General features: G+C 37.0%; 1 protein-coding gene across 1 annotated transcript in view; it reads left to right on the plus strand.

The window, feature by feature from the left end:
• Positions 1 to 17,475, plus strand: part of CACNB4 (calcium voltage-gated channel auxiliary subunit beta 4) — a 158,762-nt gene that overhangs the window by 127,919 nt on the left and 13,368 nt on the right. The window contains exons 10-13 of the mRNA XM_058192788.1: positions 6,003 to 6,112; positions 7,334 to 7,485; positions 9,795 to 9,890; positions 15,967 to 16,152. Of these exons, the coding sequence (XP_058048771.1) occupies positions 6,003 to 6,112; positions 7,334 to 7,485; positions 9,795 to 9,890; positions 15,967 to 16,152 (544 nt within the window). The remainder of the gene's footprint in view (positions 1 to 6,002; positions 6,113 to 7,333; positions 7,486 to 9,794; positions 9,891 to 15,966; positions 16,153 to 17,475) is intronic.

Consider the following 17,475-nt stretch of genomic DNA (forward strand, 5'->3'; position numbering starts at 1 on the left):
GTTGCCACCTAATTCATCATCAAAGGACTGAGAACTGAAGTTGACCCAAATTCCTAGGAATTATTTAAAAGGTAGGACAAACATTTCTGGGAACAAGAAAGTAAAAAATGGGAGTAGTATGAAGTTTTGAAATTTTTAATTTCTTTGGCTTAATCATGCTTAATCATACTGTGGTTCAGTCACTTATGTGAGCCGTATAAAATTGTCCAGGTTTTTTTTTTTGGCAAAAATATTGGCTCTCATTAGTCTAGCTTTTTCACAGAACTTAGTCTCTGATGAATGTGTGACAGATTGCCTAGTTCTATTAATCTGAAGCTAAATCTTACTTGTTCTATGTCTAAGGAAGGTTATTTGCATGTTTAATAATTTCAGATCCAGGCTTAAATTAACTTCTTCAGATTGCAGCTTTAGGATTTCTCAAGCTTTTCTCTCCTCTAAGCATTCATTTTAGATTGCTCACTGTTCCAGCTCCTTAGGTAATCCTTACTATTGAGATGGATGGAACAGGAAAACATCGCCCTCTGGAGGAAAGATATATACTGTATCTCACATTAGATCTTTGGATGAAGGGGTCTTTGTGAACAACAAAGTCTGGGTTTTGAAACTAAGCAGCACTGGGCTTGATTAATATTGGGATAGGAGAAGTCCACCAAAAACCACAGGGCTAACGAGACTAAAAAATCAGAAAAAGGCAGTGGTGTCGATGAGAAAATTTACCCTTTTCAAGAGCACAATGAATTGGCATGTCTCAATTCCCAGTCTGCACAAGATTGATCATATGTGAGCAGTGATGAAACATGCACCATGAGTTTATAATACAAACATCAGGCATCAGGTTGCAAATACATAAGGGTGGAGCCTATGTCATGGCATCATTTCTTGCACTATGCCCTTTTGACCTGGTTTGTTGCAGATGCTTCTGCACATTAGACATGTTCATGCATATGCATGCTCCTATACACACATATTTCAAGTTAAGAAGCTGTTTTATACCAGCACCATGATACATTTTAAAAAATTATGGCACCTAACAGCAATTAGTAAGGTCTTAGGAGTCTGGATCTGAAGATATGAGGAGGGATTGGAGAGTAGAAATGCTAGTAGCGTAGAAATGCTGAGTATTTCTGTCTCACATTTGTTCTCTCTCACATACATATTCCACAGAAACACAGACTGACTCATTATGAAAAGAATGGCTATCAAAAAAGGTCAGGATACATATAGATGGACTGGCAGGAAGAACCTAACATTTTGGGATACTATGTAGATCAGCAAATCTCCTCCCAATTTCTTGCTGATAAAAAGTCACTACATTCTTATTATGAATATGAAAATCTATAATCTCTGGAAATATAACTTTCTTACATTGCATTAGAATCCAAAGTAAATTTCAAAGGACTAGCTCTGAAGTGAGTGGTGCCTTATTCACGTACATCATAGCCAAATTGCATCGAGTGATTTGTGTCCCAAAGCCCTTGTGGAACCACTAAATCTGAAAACATGATATGAGCTCTCCTACTAGAATTCAGGATTTTAAGACATCTTCTTACATCAAGTTTGCTCCCATCCATCTTCTGTCTATCTCAATAATATTTTAATAGCACCTATAAATCTGGTGACAGCATTTCTGAATTTTGAAACTGCTTTTTCAGTTGATCTTCTTAATTTACTGCTTAAATATTTCTGTGACATTTTTTTTAATCTGAAACGATGACACAAAATAAGTTTGAGTTTATGAAGAGATTTAATTACATTGTTTAAAAAAAATCCTTGCAAAATATACATTTCAGAAGTATAGACTGCTTAGCCAAAACAACAACAACAATAACAACAACTGTATTTTACCTATTTTCCGGAAGTTCATCTTGGCCGTTAAGTCATGGAATGATTCTCTGATATCTTTTCTCTGATACAGGAGCAATAATAATACTGAAATATTTTTCAAGACTGTTGCAAGGATTACTGAGATGTAATTGAAATCTATATGGAAAAAGGCTGTATGAGACTATAGTAATATATATCAGGAAAAGGATTGTAAGAACACGGTCTATTATTTTTTCTTCCCCTACACCCCAGTACATTGGCTGAACTATTCATCTCCTGTGTCTTTGCTTTTTGCCCGTTAGGCTAGAATACAAATTGACCAGATTATTCAGTGAGATTGTGACCAAGGCCAGTCCAGGCCACCATGCCTAATTTTTGGAACTCATTTAAAATAATTCAAGTTGGGAAGGTAAAGGGAGAAAGATGCAAAGGATGGTAGAAATGACAGGGCAAACCTGAAAGCTTCATAAATATAAGGATTATACTGGCCATTTTACATTCTAGGGTAACACATCATTGTGTTCCCTACATTAAAATACTGCATAACTGAAATATAAAGTATGCTGGGCCAATAACATCTTTATTTTGGGGAAATTTTGGGGCTTTTCTCTGTGAGTTTGTTCTTCTTTATGTAAGCAATTCTTTTCTTTTTTTAGGACTTACCTTGCGTTCTTCAGTTTTCTCTCAATTTGTTCACTAATAATATGTGCACACAGAGACACACAGCCACCTGCTACTGTCAAGAACCTTAGGGCATATGATGCCTTTTCTTCACATTTGTTCAAATACTGCAATGGCTTTCCCTAAATAAATGAGGGAAGAAAGATGGAAAAGTTAGGCCAATTGGAAGCTCAGGTGTTATCTCTCAGGTTTAAAGTGAATATGCAAGTTTCCAACTGTTCTAACTCTAAAGGTGATTTGTGGTACCAAACATTAGCTTCACAGGTTCTGTTGTTGGCATCAGCTGGGTAAAAATTAAAAATTCTCAAAGCAGCTGGTAGTTGCTGGTAGATTCTTCCATTTTAGGCTACTTAAGCAATATTATATTTCAAGAGCTAGCATGAAACAATTTAGAACATTACGTGATGGAGTATTTACTTTGGACTCACGCCACTTTAGAAGGACATATTGCTTCTCAGCTAGCAAAGAAAATAGAAATACGAATATTTTTGCATACATTATAGTATTAAACCTTCATTTGTTTATGCCTACAACTAAGAGGATGTGAGCAAGCTTTTTATAGTGATCCTAGTTAAATAGGAGCTCCATTGGATGTTTCTGCAGTTAAATGCATTATATCACTGAATGTTAGTTTAGGTGATGGTGCTCATTAATACTTTCACTTTGCCCTCTCCTGGAGCTCTGAATTATCTTACTTACCTAAAGCTTGTTGCCTGGTTATGAGAAGGAAACGTTTAGATTAAGTACAGAGCAAGCATTTCGTCATTCCTGCTGACATATGTAGTTTAGTGCAGCATTTAAATATGAAAACTGGGCACCATTGTTTTCCTATAGGAAACCATGGTAACTGTCAATGGCAAGTCAAGGGTTGCTATGAATAAATCCTCTGCAGACTGTATTTTCGTACCACACGAGAAAAAAACTGAAGAGCACCATAACCCATAAAGATCAGCCTTGTCTGTTCGGCATAAAAGAAGGAGATTTCTCTTAGGCCAGCCTTTTTTCACCCTTTCTGCTCTTAAAGAAGAGTGTTTTGCCAAATTGAACATATGCCTAAATGTACATTTTATTAGACTATTTCCTTCATCTTTAGTAGGTTTCTTTAAATAAAATCTCTCCAGCTTTGAAGTTGATGTCAGTTCCCTTCTTACAAAGATAGGATAGCACTGATTTATAACATCTGGAAAGATATATAATAGATATGGATGATATAGGTACACATCTATGCGTCTATCTATCATTCATCCATCCATCACCATGCCAACATTTGGAAGACAAATGTGATGTGTTGGGATAAAAAAAGTACAGTAATGAATATAGATATTGTTGAATAATTCTGTTACTAATTGTTGCTTGTTGTAAATTAATATGGTAACTGGCTGGGTTACCATTTATCATATTAATCAATTAATATGTAACCCTAACCTTAACTAGCATTACAAGGGCAAGACAAAGCGTTTACACCCTCCTCTCTTGTGAGAAAAGAAGGCATAAAACAATCAAAGTTGCCATCAAGTTCCTTGCTGTTGAGGTGGTTGCAGTCTTATAGAATAAACCTGTGGAATAAAATGCACATGGATTTATTTCTCAAACCTAAATATTACAGATGGTTTTTTTAATACAATAATTTTATATAATTTTTATTCAAGATTTTTAAACTAATAAAATAAATATATGAGGATGTTCTGAAAGTGAAATTCAAAAAAAAAAGGAAAGAAAAAATGCACAAAATTAAAAGAGACACGTTTTGATCTTTGTAGCAGTTTCATACAAACTTAATACTATCTCTCATTTAAAATTGCATACATAATTCATTTCTTCCCATATCCAGTCTTTTTCATGTGGCAAATCTAAAAATCATCAGTTCATTTCTATCCATATTCAGCCAAAAGTTCATAAAGGGTCCAGTACTTTATAAGATACTGTGATTTTTATCCCTGATTAAACAAGTCAACTTTATATTCTTTTCTCTTCTGCAGTGTTCTGCTGTTAATAATCCTCTAATAAACATCTCCTATTGAGGAGATGTTTATTAGAGGATTATATTGTTGTTTTAGGACCTGGTCTCTTGACTACTTTCTAACAAGTCTTGTTATTTCTTGGTGCATTTCTTGACTTTTCATTTCTTGTATCGATTCACTTTTGCATCCACTTCTTCCATGTTGAAATTTTTTAAGACTTCATCAACCTTCTCTTTCATATCTTCACTAGATTGTCCTGTAATTGCTGTGAATCACAAACAGAATTGTTTCACGTTTGAATCAAATAGTGTCACATTGTCAAAAACTTTTTTAATCTCTTGGTTTAATGTTTCTGACTTATTTGCATTGGAGATTCTTCATTTTTTAGTCATCTTTTGTTTAACCTCCCCATTCATCTTCAGTACAGAGTCTTCAATTTTTTAATTCATTTTTTCTTCTTTGTTTACACATTTTTCCTCCATGCACTCTTCTTTATCTTTTCCCCTTTATCTATATCCTCAACTCTTTGGACCCATTTAGTACTCTGTAGTTTTATAGCCACATAATCTTTCATCTTATCTCTTTGCTTAAGAAAACTAACTGTGTTCTTTGGCAAATCTAAACAATCCTTTTTCCGATGGAACTATGCATAATTTATTTAATTATTTCAACAGTACTTTAAAGTAAGTAATTCCAAACTGAACTGCCCCCCTTAGTTCATTTTAAGCCTTCCTATTTTAAATTTTTAGGCAGCCTTTTGCTTTTTATTATTTTTAAATCTTCGTTTGTCTTGAGTTAGTTTTCATCTTTAATCTTGGTGAAAGGAACCCTCACCAGGTGGTCCTTGTGATTTTCTGCTCAGAAGATCTCTATAGTTCTTTTAAAAGAAATATTTATATTTCAAATGTGTTTTAGAAAGTGGGGATTTGAGGGAACCCAACATCTTTAAATCGGCTCTGCTGAGGTTGTGAGCCTTTCTTGGCTCTCAGTGATCATATTTGTGAGGAGATCTGCAGAACTGCCTTCCAGAATGCACATGGGCAATTTCCTGGCTTCTCCTTATCCAGAGAAACTCCACTGCTTCAGGCTTACCCCCAAATCACTAATCTTCACTTCAGCATTGTCTCCACAGTTTGTAGGCACATCATTTCTCATTTGCCCCATTGTAGAAGTCCCTTTCTACAATAATTTTAATAAAGTGAATATCCATATTGTATTTTGAAATGAAATTGAAGGAACACACTGTATACACAAACAGTGAACAATAATGGTAAATGCTTTGCTTTGCTTTGCTTTGCTTTGCTTTAGGGTTGTTAGCATGGGTGATGATAGGGTCTATCAGTAGTATTCCACTGGCTTTTTCATAAATGCTTTTTGGTAAATGAAATAGCTTTGCTTTTCAGCAGAATTGTTTGCCTCCCTGATCATACAATATAATGCTTCTTCTAGAATGTTGTGTTGTAAAAGGCAGTTTTAAAAATTTTTTACAAAACAACTTGCATTTAAATCATTTTGTTCTATCCTGTTTTTTGGTAGGATATCAATAACTAGAGTGACAGCTGACATTTCTCTTGCCAAGAGATCTGTTTTAAATAATCCAAGCAAAAGGGCAATAATTGAACGGTCAAATACCAGGTCCAGTTTAGGTAAGTTTTCCCCCCCAGAAATAGATTGTGATACTTGTGCATGGTGATGGCTATTTCCTCCCCCACCCCCACCCCAATTTTGTGGAGGAGGGGAGAAGTATTATTTTCTGTTACAAAAACATGGAATTGTCATGCTCTGGTCCTTGCCAAGAGAAGGGACAAGGACAAGACAGTGGTCAGTGCTTCATTATGGGAGCAGAAGATTAACTCCTTCAAGTCCTCAAGAGGCTTGCCTTGGACCCAGCAATTTTGAGCAAATACTGCTTGTCCCTGACTTTCCCTTTCAGAGGAAGATGATAGATCAACATTACCAAGGATTCTGGAAAAATCAGATTGCTTATATTGTTGGGCAACAGTTTTAGCCCTGAATATGGGATGGAAACCACATTTAACAGCTCTTGTGGATGACCTAGTGGGGAGAGAGCAATAGCCTTTGGTCTATTAGATCTCTTAGTGGGCTTTAGTGTCATCAATCATGGTCTTCTTTTGTGTCACTAAGAGGGTTGGGAATTGAGAGCACTTTATTATAGTGGTTCTGCTCTTTTCTAAGCAAGCAATTTCAATTGGGGATAGTGGGAGAGGAGAGATGGAGATCCGGACCTCCAGTATCAAGGTTGCCCCACTCCCCACATGAAACTATTGGGAGACATAATGTTTTGGTATAGAGTAAATCATGTAGATGCTAAAACCTTTTCCTTTTTTACCATCCATCCTATAATGGTAGTTTATTATTTGTTTTCTTAGTTCAGCTTTGCATTATTGATGTTAAATATGCAATGATTAGAAGGCACATCTCTATACTAGATGGATCTTCTCCACAGTGGAAATACTGTATATGAAGTTCAAAGTTGTATGGAGAGAGAATGAAGCTTGATCCTACAAGAATCAAGCTTCATCCTCGCTCCATACAACTTTGAACTTTTCAAAGCAGGGGTCTCCAACCTTGGTCCCTTTAAGACTTGTGGACTTCAACTCCTCAGCCAGCAAAGCTGGCTGAGGAACTCTGGGAGTTGAAGTCCACAAGTCTTAAACGGACCAAGGTTGGAGACCCCTGTTTCAAAGAATGCAGTGTCTTATTTTACTTAGAATTAGGGATGCAATTGAAAGCTTGAGTATCAGAAATTAAAAGTCCAACTAAAATGGTATCTATGTGTAAACATAAGTACTTTGATTTGTTCCAAAATATGTTACTCATGTTTTCTGGGTCTTTCATTTTTTCAGCGGAAGTACAGAGTGAGATTGAACGAATTTTTGAACTGGCACGATCCTTGCAATTGGTTGTTCTAGATGCAGATACAATTAACCATCCTGCACAACTTATTAAGACATCATTAGCTCCAATTATTGTCCATGTTAAAGTCTCATCTCCAAAGGTTAGCCTCTTTTTCTCTTGGCCTGTCTTTCTCATTCATATCTGTCCTTGTAGAAATATTTTTCTTTGCTGTGTGTATGACATGTTACCTGCATGTTATCTCTAGCCCATGATTGACATAATGTAGCTTTAAGTTGTCCTTAGATATAATTTCACTCTTCAGTGGACACTACCCCAGAACAGCCGAACATTTGTAAAATGTATTATGTTTCACCATGTATTAAATTGGAAGTTATATCAAGTGAACAGTACAGGTAGTCCTCGACTTACAACCGCAATTGAGCCCAAAATTTCTGTTGTTAATTTGTTGAGTTTTGCCCCATTTTATGACTTTTTTTTGCCACATGATTGTTACGTGAATCACTTATTAACTCACAGTTAATAAGTGAGTAGCCTGGTTGTTAAGTTAATCTGGCTTCCCCATTGACTTTGCTTGTCAGAAGGTTGCAAAAGGTGATCACATGATCCTAGGACATAGCAAAGGTCATAACTATGAACCAGTTCCCAAGCATCTGAATTTTGAACTGGCACGATCCTTGCAATTGGTTGTTCTAGATGCAGATACAATTAACCATCCTGCACAACTTATTAAGACATCATTAGCTCCAATTATTGTCCATGTTAAAGTCTCATCTCCAAAGGTTAGCCTCTTTTTCTCTTGGCCTGTCTTTCTCATTCATATCTGTCCTTGTAGAAATATTTTTCTTTGCTGTGTGTATGACATGTTACCTGCATGTTATCTCTAGCCCATGATTGACATAATGTAGCTTTAAGTTGTCCTTAGATATAATTTCACTCTTCAGTGGACACTACCCCAGAACAGCCGAACATTTGTAAAATGTATTATGTTTCACCATGTATTAAATTGGAAGTTATATCAAGTGAACAGTACAGGTAGTCCTCGACTTACAACCGCAATTGAGCCCAAAATTTCTGTTGTTAATTTGTTGAGTTTTGCCCCATTTTATGACTTTTTTTTGCCACATGATTGTTACGTGAATCACTTATTAACTCACAGTTAATAAGTGAGTAGCCTGGTTGTTAAGTTAATCTGGCTTCCCCATTGACTTTGCTTGTCAGAAGGTTGCAAAAGGTGATCACATGATCCTAGGACATAGCAAAGGTCATAACTATGAACCAGTTCCCAAGCATCTGAATTTTGAACACATGAGCATGAGCATATAGAGCAGGGATATGAAACTCGTGGCCCACGGGCTGGATGCGTCAGATGCTGGCCACACCCATCCTTGGTTCAACGAAGGGGGAAAAATTTGCGATACATCACATGACGACAATGTGTCATTGTGAGTTTGACACCCTGATATAAAGAAAAGAAAATCCATGAGTAATTATTAGGTTCCAGAGAAAGAATGCAAAGAAATTAGTAGCCCTTGAACAACATTTACACCAAATCATGAAAGGGAACAAGTAATGTGCCTCTAAAAACAGAAATTTATGAATTTCTGTTGGAACTTGACTGATTTATACTGACGTAGTAAAAGTGAGGAAAATATACCTTTGATTAGAAACCACCATAAATAATATTCAGGAAATATTCTGATCTGTGATGGAGTATGCTGTGACATTGGATTATTATTTTTTTCCAAAAAAGACCTTATTTTCCACTATCTTGTCTTCTGGTCTTAAGACAGTGTACTTTGCTACTCATTCAACTATTTGTTTTTCTTCAACTTTCAATGCAGACTCCTTTCTTTGGCAAAATATGCCTGAAATCATCCTGTTGATACCATTTTATTCTCCTCCGCTTTTCTTTGATCACATTCAAGTGTCAGATCATATGGATAAAATTATTTTATTTTGGTATTTTGTAAAGCCACCTGGTGGTTGTTCTTATACTAAATGCTAAGAAATACTAGTCCAGGACTAGATAAGAGTTCAGCCAGTGATTTATGTAGACACCAGTGGTGGGTTGCTACCGGTTTGCCCCGCATTGGGAGGACTGGTAGCGACGGGAGGCTCCGCCCACCCACCGCTACCGCTCGCTTCTGCGCATGCCACCAGGAGCAAACCGGTAGTGACAGGATTTGGAACCCACTACTGGTAGATACAGTGTTTTGAGAGGATCCATTCTCCTGGCGTAGGATTTACCCAGACTTAAGTTGACCCTAATGTACATAGATCCAGCAATAACACTGAGAATTCTACCAAATGAGGACAAACTTATATAGAGACACAACAAGCTTTCGAATTTAATACGTGAAGCATAAAATGCAAAGTATCGTGTCATGCACAAAAAAAAGTTTGACAGCTGTGAAACAACCTCACTGTTACTTTGCATTGTCTTTTCAGGTTTTACAGCGACTCATCAAGTCAAGAGGAAAGTCACAGAGCAAACATTTAAATGTCCAGCTGGTTGCAGCCGATAAGCTTGCACAGTGTCCGCCAGTAAGTTCAGGACCGCATTTTTAAAAATTATATAAATAATAAACATAGAGATAGCAGAATCTTTTGTATTAATGTACTACTGCTTTGTTTCCCAATAAATTTATTTTCAGGAGAGGAGTGCTATAACAGACAGCTGATCAAATCCCAAATATGTTCAAAAATAGGTCACAAGTCTCAGCAAAGAAGCTCTCCTCTTTTCTATGTACAACCAAAAATCACGGCCAGGGCCTGCTGTGATGTGTAAGATTATAGTAGCAACTGCGCTTACTGTTCTTTTCTTTAACAGCCCACTAACTTTCCACCCACAACACCAGAGAAATGTGCACTAGGAAAATGGAAGCCCCCTGTGAGGTCCAGTGCATTACATTTTCCTTACTAAGTAATTTTCCATGATTTCTCTATTTCTTCTAATGAAAGGCAAGCCAAGTGCCTGATGTTCAACCAATAATATTAGGAACTAAACTGAAGACAGAAAGCATTAACTGTGTTTCTTATTATATTGTGTGATTTGGTGAACATACACAAAACTATTCAAACGTAATGAAAACATCTGAATTACCAATGCAGGGAGAAAGAGACAAATGAAAAATAAGGTTGCTTTACTCATAAATATACCTGTCTTGGTTTGGTGCAGGTAGTCCTCAGCTTACGACCACAATTGAGCCCAAAATTTCTGTTGCTAACTGAGAAATTTGTTAAGTGAGTTTTGCCCCATTGTACAATTTTTCTTGCCATAGTCGTTAAGTGTATCACTGCAGTTGTTAAACTAGTAACACGGTTGTTAAATGAATCTGGTTTCCCCATTGACTTTGCTTGTCAGAAAGTTTTTTTTTTTTTGGTTTACATTTATACCCCGCCCTTCTCCGAAGACTCAGGGCGGCTTACAATGTATAAGGCAATAGTCTCATTCTATTTGTATATTTTTTTACAAAGTCAACTTATTCCCCCCCCAACAATCTGGGTCCTCATTTTACCTACCTTATAAAGGGTGGAAGGCTGAGTCAACCTTGGGCCGGGCTCGAACCTGCAGTAATTGCAGGCTCTGTGTTCTAATAACAGGCTTCTCTACTGCCTGAGCTATCCCGGCCCCTTGAAAAGGTGATCACGTGATTCCGGGACACTGTAACCATCATAAATGCCAGTCAGTTGTCAAACATCTGAATGTAAAACATGTGATTGTGGAGATGTTGCAATGGTCATAAGTGTGAAAAATAGTCATAAATCACTTTTTTCTGTGCTGTTGTGACTAATGGTCACTAAGCAAACTGTTGTAAGTCAAGGACTACCTCTACAGTTTTTAATACTTTAATCTGTGTAGTTTTAATGTTTTATAACTCGTAAGCCACTTTGTAGGGTAGATGGGTGGCATAAAAATTTAATAAATAATAACATAATAATAAGAAACATACATATATATGTATTTTGAAAAAAAAAACAGCAGATGTGTGAGCAACAAGGTGTCCATGGAAACCATGAACGTCCACATTTTTGTCTTTCTTGTAGTTTTATTTATGACATTGGTCAGGAACTCATATCTAAAATCTTTGGTAACTGCTGAAACCAACAGTTCATCTTTAGAGAGTTTTTAAAGAAATTTGATAGTACTTGTTCACTGATTTCACCCTTTCCATATTAAAACAATACATATTGTTCATTTAACGATTGTTCAAAGTTACAATACCACTTACAAAATTTACTTGACAACCCGTCCTCGCCAGTGGTGGGTTGCCCCTGGTTTGGACCGGTTCTATAGAACTGGTAGTAAAAATGGCAGGATGCTCCACCCACTGACCCGAACGTCATCAAAACGTGATCTGCGCATGCGTGGGAATGATGCAAACCGGTCGTAAAGGTAAGTAGAACCCACCCCTGGTCCTTGCACTCAAGATTGTCACAGTGTCCCCCACAGCCACATGATCAAAATTCAAGATGATAATAACAATAATTTACAACAGTTGCAGCATCCTGGGGTCATGTGATCACCATTTGCAATCTTTCCTGGGGACTTCCAACAAGCAATTTCAATGGGGGAAACTGGATTTATTTAACAAGCATTTGCTTTGCATAATGACGTCGGCAAGAGTCATAAAATGGGGGGCAACTTATTTAATGATCTTATTCCTTAGTGATGGATGTTCTAGTCACAATTGTGGTCATAAGTCAAGAACTACCTGTAGTTATTAGTTGACGCATCGTTTCCTTTACATATACCAGATCCATTGAGAATATTGGTTTTTGAATCCATCTATCTATAGTACATTATACACTAAATTTCTTTCTGTATATCTGGCAAGTCTGGGTATGTTTATGAACAGAGAAAAGGTTTTAACATACAGCAAAGGTTTTAATTTCATTATTGTAAACCTAGATTCTGAAGTAGAATATTAATAATTAAGATCCTTTATCGGCTCCAAATCCTTATGAATTTTTCATAGTGGCAGTATATGCTGATGCTAAGATCAGCTCTTATTATGCAAATTCTGTAAGCATCAGCATTTATTACACAGAATGTCCTGATGTAGGAGCTGTATAAAGAAAGAGTTTTTTAAAACAACATAACATTTTTGTTATACTGTACTCTAAATGTCCTCATTCTTTTATCTTGCACAATGTAAAATGTTATTCTGAAACAGCTGTTACAAAACTCGTTTCCATTGCAAACATTTTCTTTCAGAGTTCTAGTTGTTACTGGAAGATTAATTTATTAATTTGGCTTGCAAATTCTCACTTAAGTGCACATGGAAGACTTCTATCTGAGAAATGCGACAGTATATCAAGGATAAAGTTATAGCAGTTTTCCATAATTTGGTAATCTCCACATGTTTGAAGACTACAAGCTGTCATAGTTTGCTGTTAGCGAAAGATTTGGGTTAGGAATTGTAGGAGTTGCAGTCTGCGCAGATATGGAGAACACCAGAGGAGGAAAGCTGTATTAGGGGGAGAGCTGTATTAGGGGGAGAGCATTCTCGGTGGGGGCACCTACCCTCTGGAATGAGCTTCCCCCAGGACTTCGACAACTTCCTGACCTCCGGACCTTTCGCCGCGAGCTTAAGACATATCTATTCTTCCGAGCAGGACTGGCTTAAATAGGGTTTTTAAACATGGATTTTATTGGGGTTTATTTTACATTTTGTATTGTATTTTAAATTTAGGCTATATTGAATAAGTTTTTTAAATAGTGTTTTTATTGTAATGTATTGTATTATTTTATCTGCCTGTTCACCGCCCTGAGTCCTTTGGGAGAAGGGCGGTATAAAATTTAAATAATAATAATAATAATAATAATAATAATTATTATTATTATTATTATTATTATTATTATTATTATTATTTCAAACAGCCCTCCTGTAATAATAATAATAATAATAATAATAATAATAATAATAATAATAATAATTATTAAACTACAAGATTCCAGTGAATAAAAGAAGAAAGAATCTGGCATAGGAGGCTAATCCAAAAGAAATTGGAAAATTATTCCATAGACTAATTTCCTGCTCACAGGAGGGCTGTTTGAAACAGCCTTGCTGTGAGCAGAAGATGTTTTATTCTTGAATCTAAGCTGCTTTCTTTCAGAGAAGAACATATAGTTATTTGGACTGTTGCTTTAAGAAGGATAGACAAGTGGTCTGCTACCCTTGACCTCCAAACCCTGAGATTGTGCTAGGAAAAAGAACAGAAAACTCAGAATCCAAAAGGAGAGGAAAACAAAGCTCCTTCTTACCTGCATTTTTGGGACCACAAGCTACCCAAACATAGGAAATACTAAAAACAGGAGCTATCTCTGCCCCCTTTAAAGGTCCCGAATCCTCAGATGCTACGCCAACAGATGAGAACTGAGTAAAAGCTTTCTGTATTAGTATGGTGCTAGAATCTGTTGCCTTGTATCAGGGATGTCAAAATCGTGGTCTGCAGGCGGGATGCATCATGCGCTGACCCCACCTACCTCCATTTTAGCGAAGGGGGCGGGAAAGTGATACGTCACGTGATGTGACGCCACAAGTTTGACACCTCTGCTTTATATCAATAATAGAAGTGCACTTTTTGAAAGACAATACGTAAGAAAGATACTTAAATGAATGGAAAAAATGGATTGACTATATTCAAAACAGATACCAGATGAAGAGATATCAGACTGCCTTTGAATGATTAGAATGTATTACTTCTGATTGTTTTGGGGGAGGTCAGGAACTGATGAGAATTGTAGGAGTATAATAGAGTTGGGAGGGAAAATTTTTTAGCATATGTTTGTTTTATTTTTAACTATACCTTGTGTTTGTTCCGGGAAGTTGGGGGGGGGAGGGGGGTTTGTGAAGGGAGGGGGGAGGGGTGGGGGGAACGGGGAAAAAAAATTTTTTGTCAAACTTTTTGAATAAAAATAATAATAATAATAATAATACAAATGCACTTGAATATTATAGCAATAGCAATAGCACTTAGACTTATATACCACTTCATAGTGCTTTACAGCCCTCTCTAAGCAGTTTTCAGAGTCAGCATATTGCCCCCAACAAGTCCTCATTTTACAAATTTCAGAAGGATGGAAGGCTGAGTCAACATTGAGGATCTTCGAACTCCTGGTGTGTGGGCAGAGTTAGCCTGCAATACTGCATTCTAACCATTGCGCCACCACAGCTCTTACCATATTTGTACAGACACCCATCTCACTAGACAGTGACTCTGAGCAACATGCAGTGCTTAATTAAAAAAGGAAACAAATAAATATATTTAAAAAATCATTATTAAAAACTACCCCCAAAAAACTCCACATGAAATGAGAGAGCAGTGATGTCAGCCGCAATAGGGAAGCCAGAGTCTCTCTGTTCCACTTGAACCCTCAGGCCTGAGAAGATAGCAAGCTCTTGATGTACTTGCATACAGTTAAGAGGGATGAAGCTAACCTCACTTCTGGGGAGAGGAGATCCCATAAGGTTGTTTTGTCTGTCAAGATGAGAACTCAGATTCTGCTTTTTCAGTGTTCATCATGTTAGCTATGCAAAACAAATTGCATATACGATACATTTTTAAAAATAAATAAATATTGCATAGATTTCACCACGTACGGAGGAAGGCCAAACATAAACTTATAACTGTACATTGATTCCAGAAGTGGGTTTCAGCAGGTTCTGACCAGTTCTGGAGAACCGGTAGCGGAAATTTTGAGTAGTTTGGAGAACCGGTAAATACCACCTCTGACGGGCCCCGCCCCCATCTACTCTCTGCCTTCCGAGTCCCAGCTGTTCGGGAGGAAATGGGGATTTTGCAATAACCTTCCCCTGGAGTGGGGTGGGAATGGAGATTTTATAGTATCTTTCCCCTGCCAGGCCCACCAAGCCACGCCCACCAAGCCATGCCACGCCCACCAAGCCACACCCACAGAACTGGTAGTAAAAAAATTTGAAACCCACCACTGATGGATTCCTCTGAAGGAATACTTCCAGCAACGTTTGCTTGCGACCATTTTTGAGCCATAACGACTGATGGGCTTTATTTTTTGATTGCGTTCATGTATTGCACTATGCATTCCTATGTGTGTGTGTATTATATAAAACATAAGAGTTGTCTAGACTCACATGGCCATGACCAACTTATGACGTCTGTTCAAGCTACGGTCATGAATCAAATCGCGTGCTGTCCTTGAGTGTAACATCACATTACTATAACTTGTGACTTCCCGATAGTTTTCCCATTTACTTTTTTTGTGAAGGTTGCAAATGGCAATAGCACGACTGCAGGACACTGTGATTAAATGTGCATTGGTTGCCATGTGCTTGAATCCTGATCATATGACTGGGGAAATATTGTGATGGCCACAAGTTCAAGATCCGGTCGTAAATTTCTTTTTTCAGCAATAACGTAACTTTAAACAGTCACTGAATGAGCAGTCATTAAGTGAAGACCACCAGTATGAGGCTGCAGTGGGAAGTGTAGGGTTAGGTTTGGATTTGGTTGTGAATTAAGGTTAACCATCTTGGTACATAAGTCTAACTCATATTTGAGATCAAGAGTTTTTTAAAATCACCATTCCTAGTTTGTGTTTGATAATAACGTAATATAAAGCTTATTTTCTGAACAGGAAATGTTTGATGTTATTCTGGATGAAAACCAACTTGAAGATGCTTGTGAACACTTGGCAGAATACCTTGAGGCCTACTGGCGTGCTACACACACTACCAGTAGCACACCTATGACACCTTTGCTTGGAAGAAACCTAGGCTCCACTGCATTATCCCCTTACCCTACTGCGATCTCTGGATTACAGGTATGAATCCATGAGTTTGTCATTGGTGGTGTGCACTTACGTATCCTGGAGCGGAGCCAAATGGCTCATAAGAAGACACCTGTATTCCGAAACCAGCGTGCCTAGAGATTTAAACATGCAGTGGTTTTGTTTGTTTGTTTAATTTCTATAGCTGCCCAATTGAACTAAGTTACTCTGCCCCATCTTCCATTAAAGATGAGGTTACTTCCATTAATTGGGATAAAGCACTTGATAATTGAAAAAAAAATTGGAATTCATGTGAGCCTCACAGTGCTTTTGAATACATTCTGTGGGTTTGTTCCATTGGAATACAATTAGTAGGGTAAAAATATGCCTGCCAGTGAACATCACTTAATTAATTCACTAACAAGTATTAGCAAAATACAATCAGATGTGGCAGGTATGTAAATTCCTTTTTGTATGATATACTGGCTCCACTGGATTTGAGGGGGAGATATATTTCCAGATCTGTATGCAACAATTGTAACACTATTTAGTATCTCAATATATAATGAATCTTGACTGGATGTGTCTCCTGAAAAGTGGAGTGAACAAGTGATATAAATATTTAGTGATCAATCTACAACTCCTTCTTCTATGTTATTATAATGCCACAGCCATCTGGTAATGCACCGATATAGGCAATGGATTAACTGATTTTATTAGCCAAGAAAAATAAATCATAGCTACTTTGGTTGATCTTTAATTCTGGAAGGTTTTGTTCGGATGCAAATAGAATATGAGTAACATTAAGATTATTGTACATAAATCAAAGGGGATGATGGAACATAACCAGATCCTCCCTTTTTATCATGAAAAAAACCTGCTGCACAAAAAATTCTTAAAAAGATAAGCATGTCAGGTATGTTACGGTGCCACCAATTGTTAAAGTTATTCCAAATAGATTAGTTTCAGTATTTTCTCCAGATTGATCAACTCACAAAAGTTGTTTATTAATATGATGCTAATGGCCTGCCTCTAGTGTAGTTTGCCTCATTTCTTCTTTGAGGTAACAGTTCAGAAAAATCGGTTCATCTGTTTAAAAAAATGATTAATAAAATATTATTCCCATTATAAAAAGATTCTGAACATTTTTTTCCACAGGGATAGCTCAAAAACGGCGGGCCTTTGACACTTCAAACGTGGCATGTAAATAGTCCTTAATCAGAAGTACGTGTTTTACTAAGTTGGGGGGAAAATGTCTTATCAGTTCAAGTTGTCTATGTTTGTAAGTGCACAGAGAATGCACGGAGGCCAGTGTCGCTAAACAACTCAGCACAATGTGTGTGGCTTTTACTACGTGTTACACTTCCCATAGTCTGT

Source organism: Ahaetulla prasina, chromosome 1, assembly GCF_028640845.1.
Source record: "Ahaetulla prasina isolate Xishuangbanna chromosome 1, ASM2864084v1, whole genome shotgun sequence".
NCBI classification, from domain to species: domain Eukaryota; kingdom Metazoa; phylum Chordata; class Lepidosauria; order Squamata; family Colubridae; genus Ahaetulla; species Ahaetulla prasina.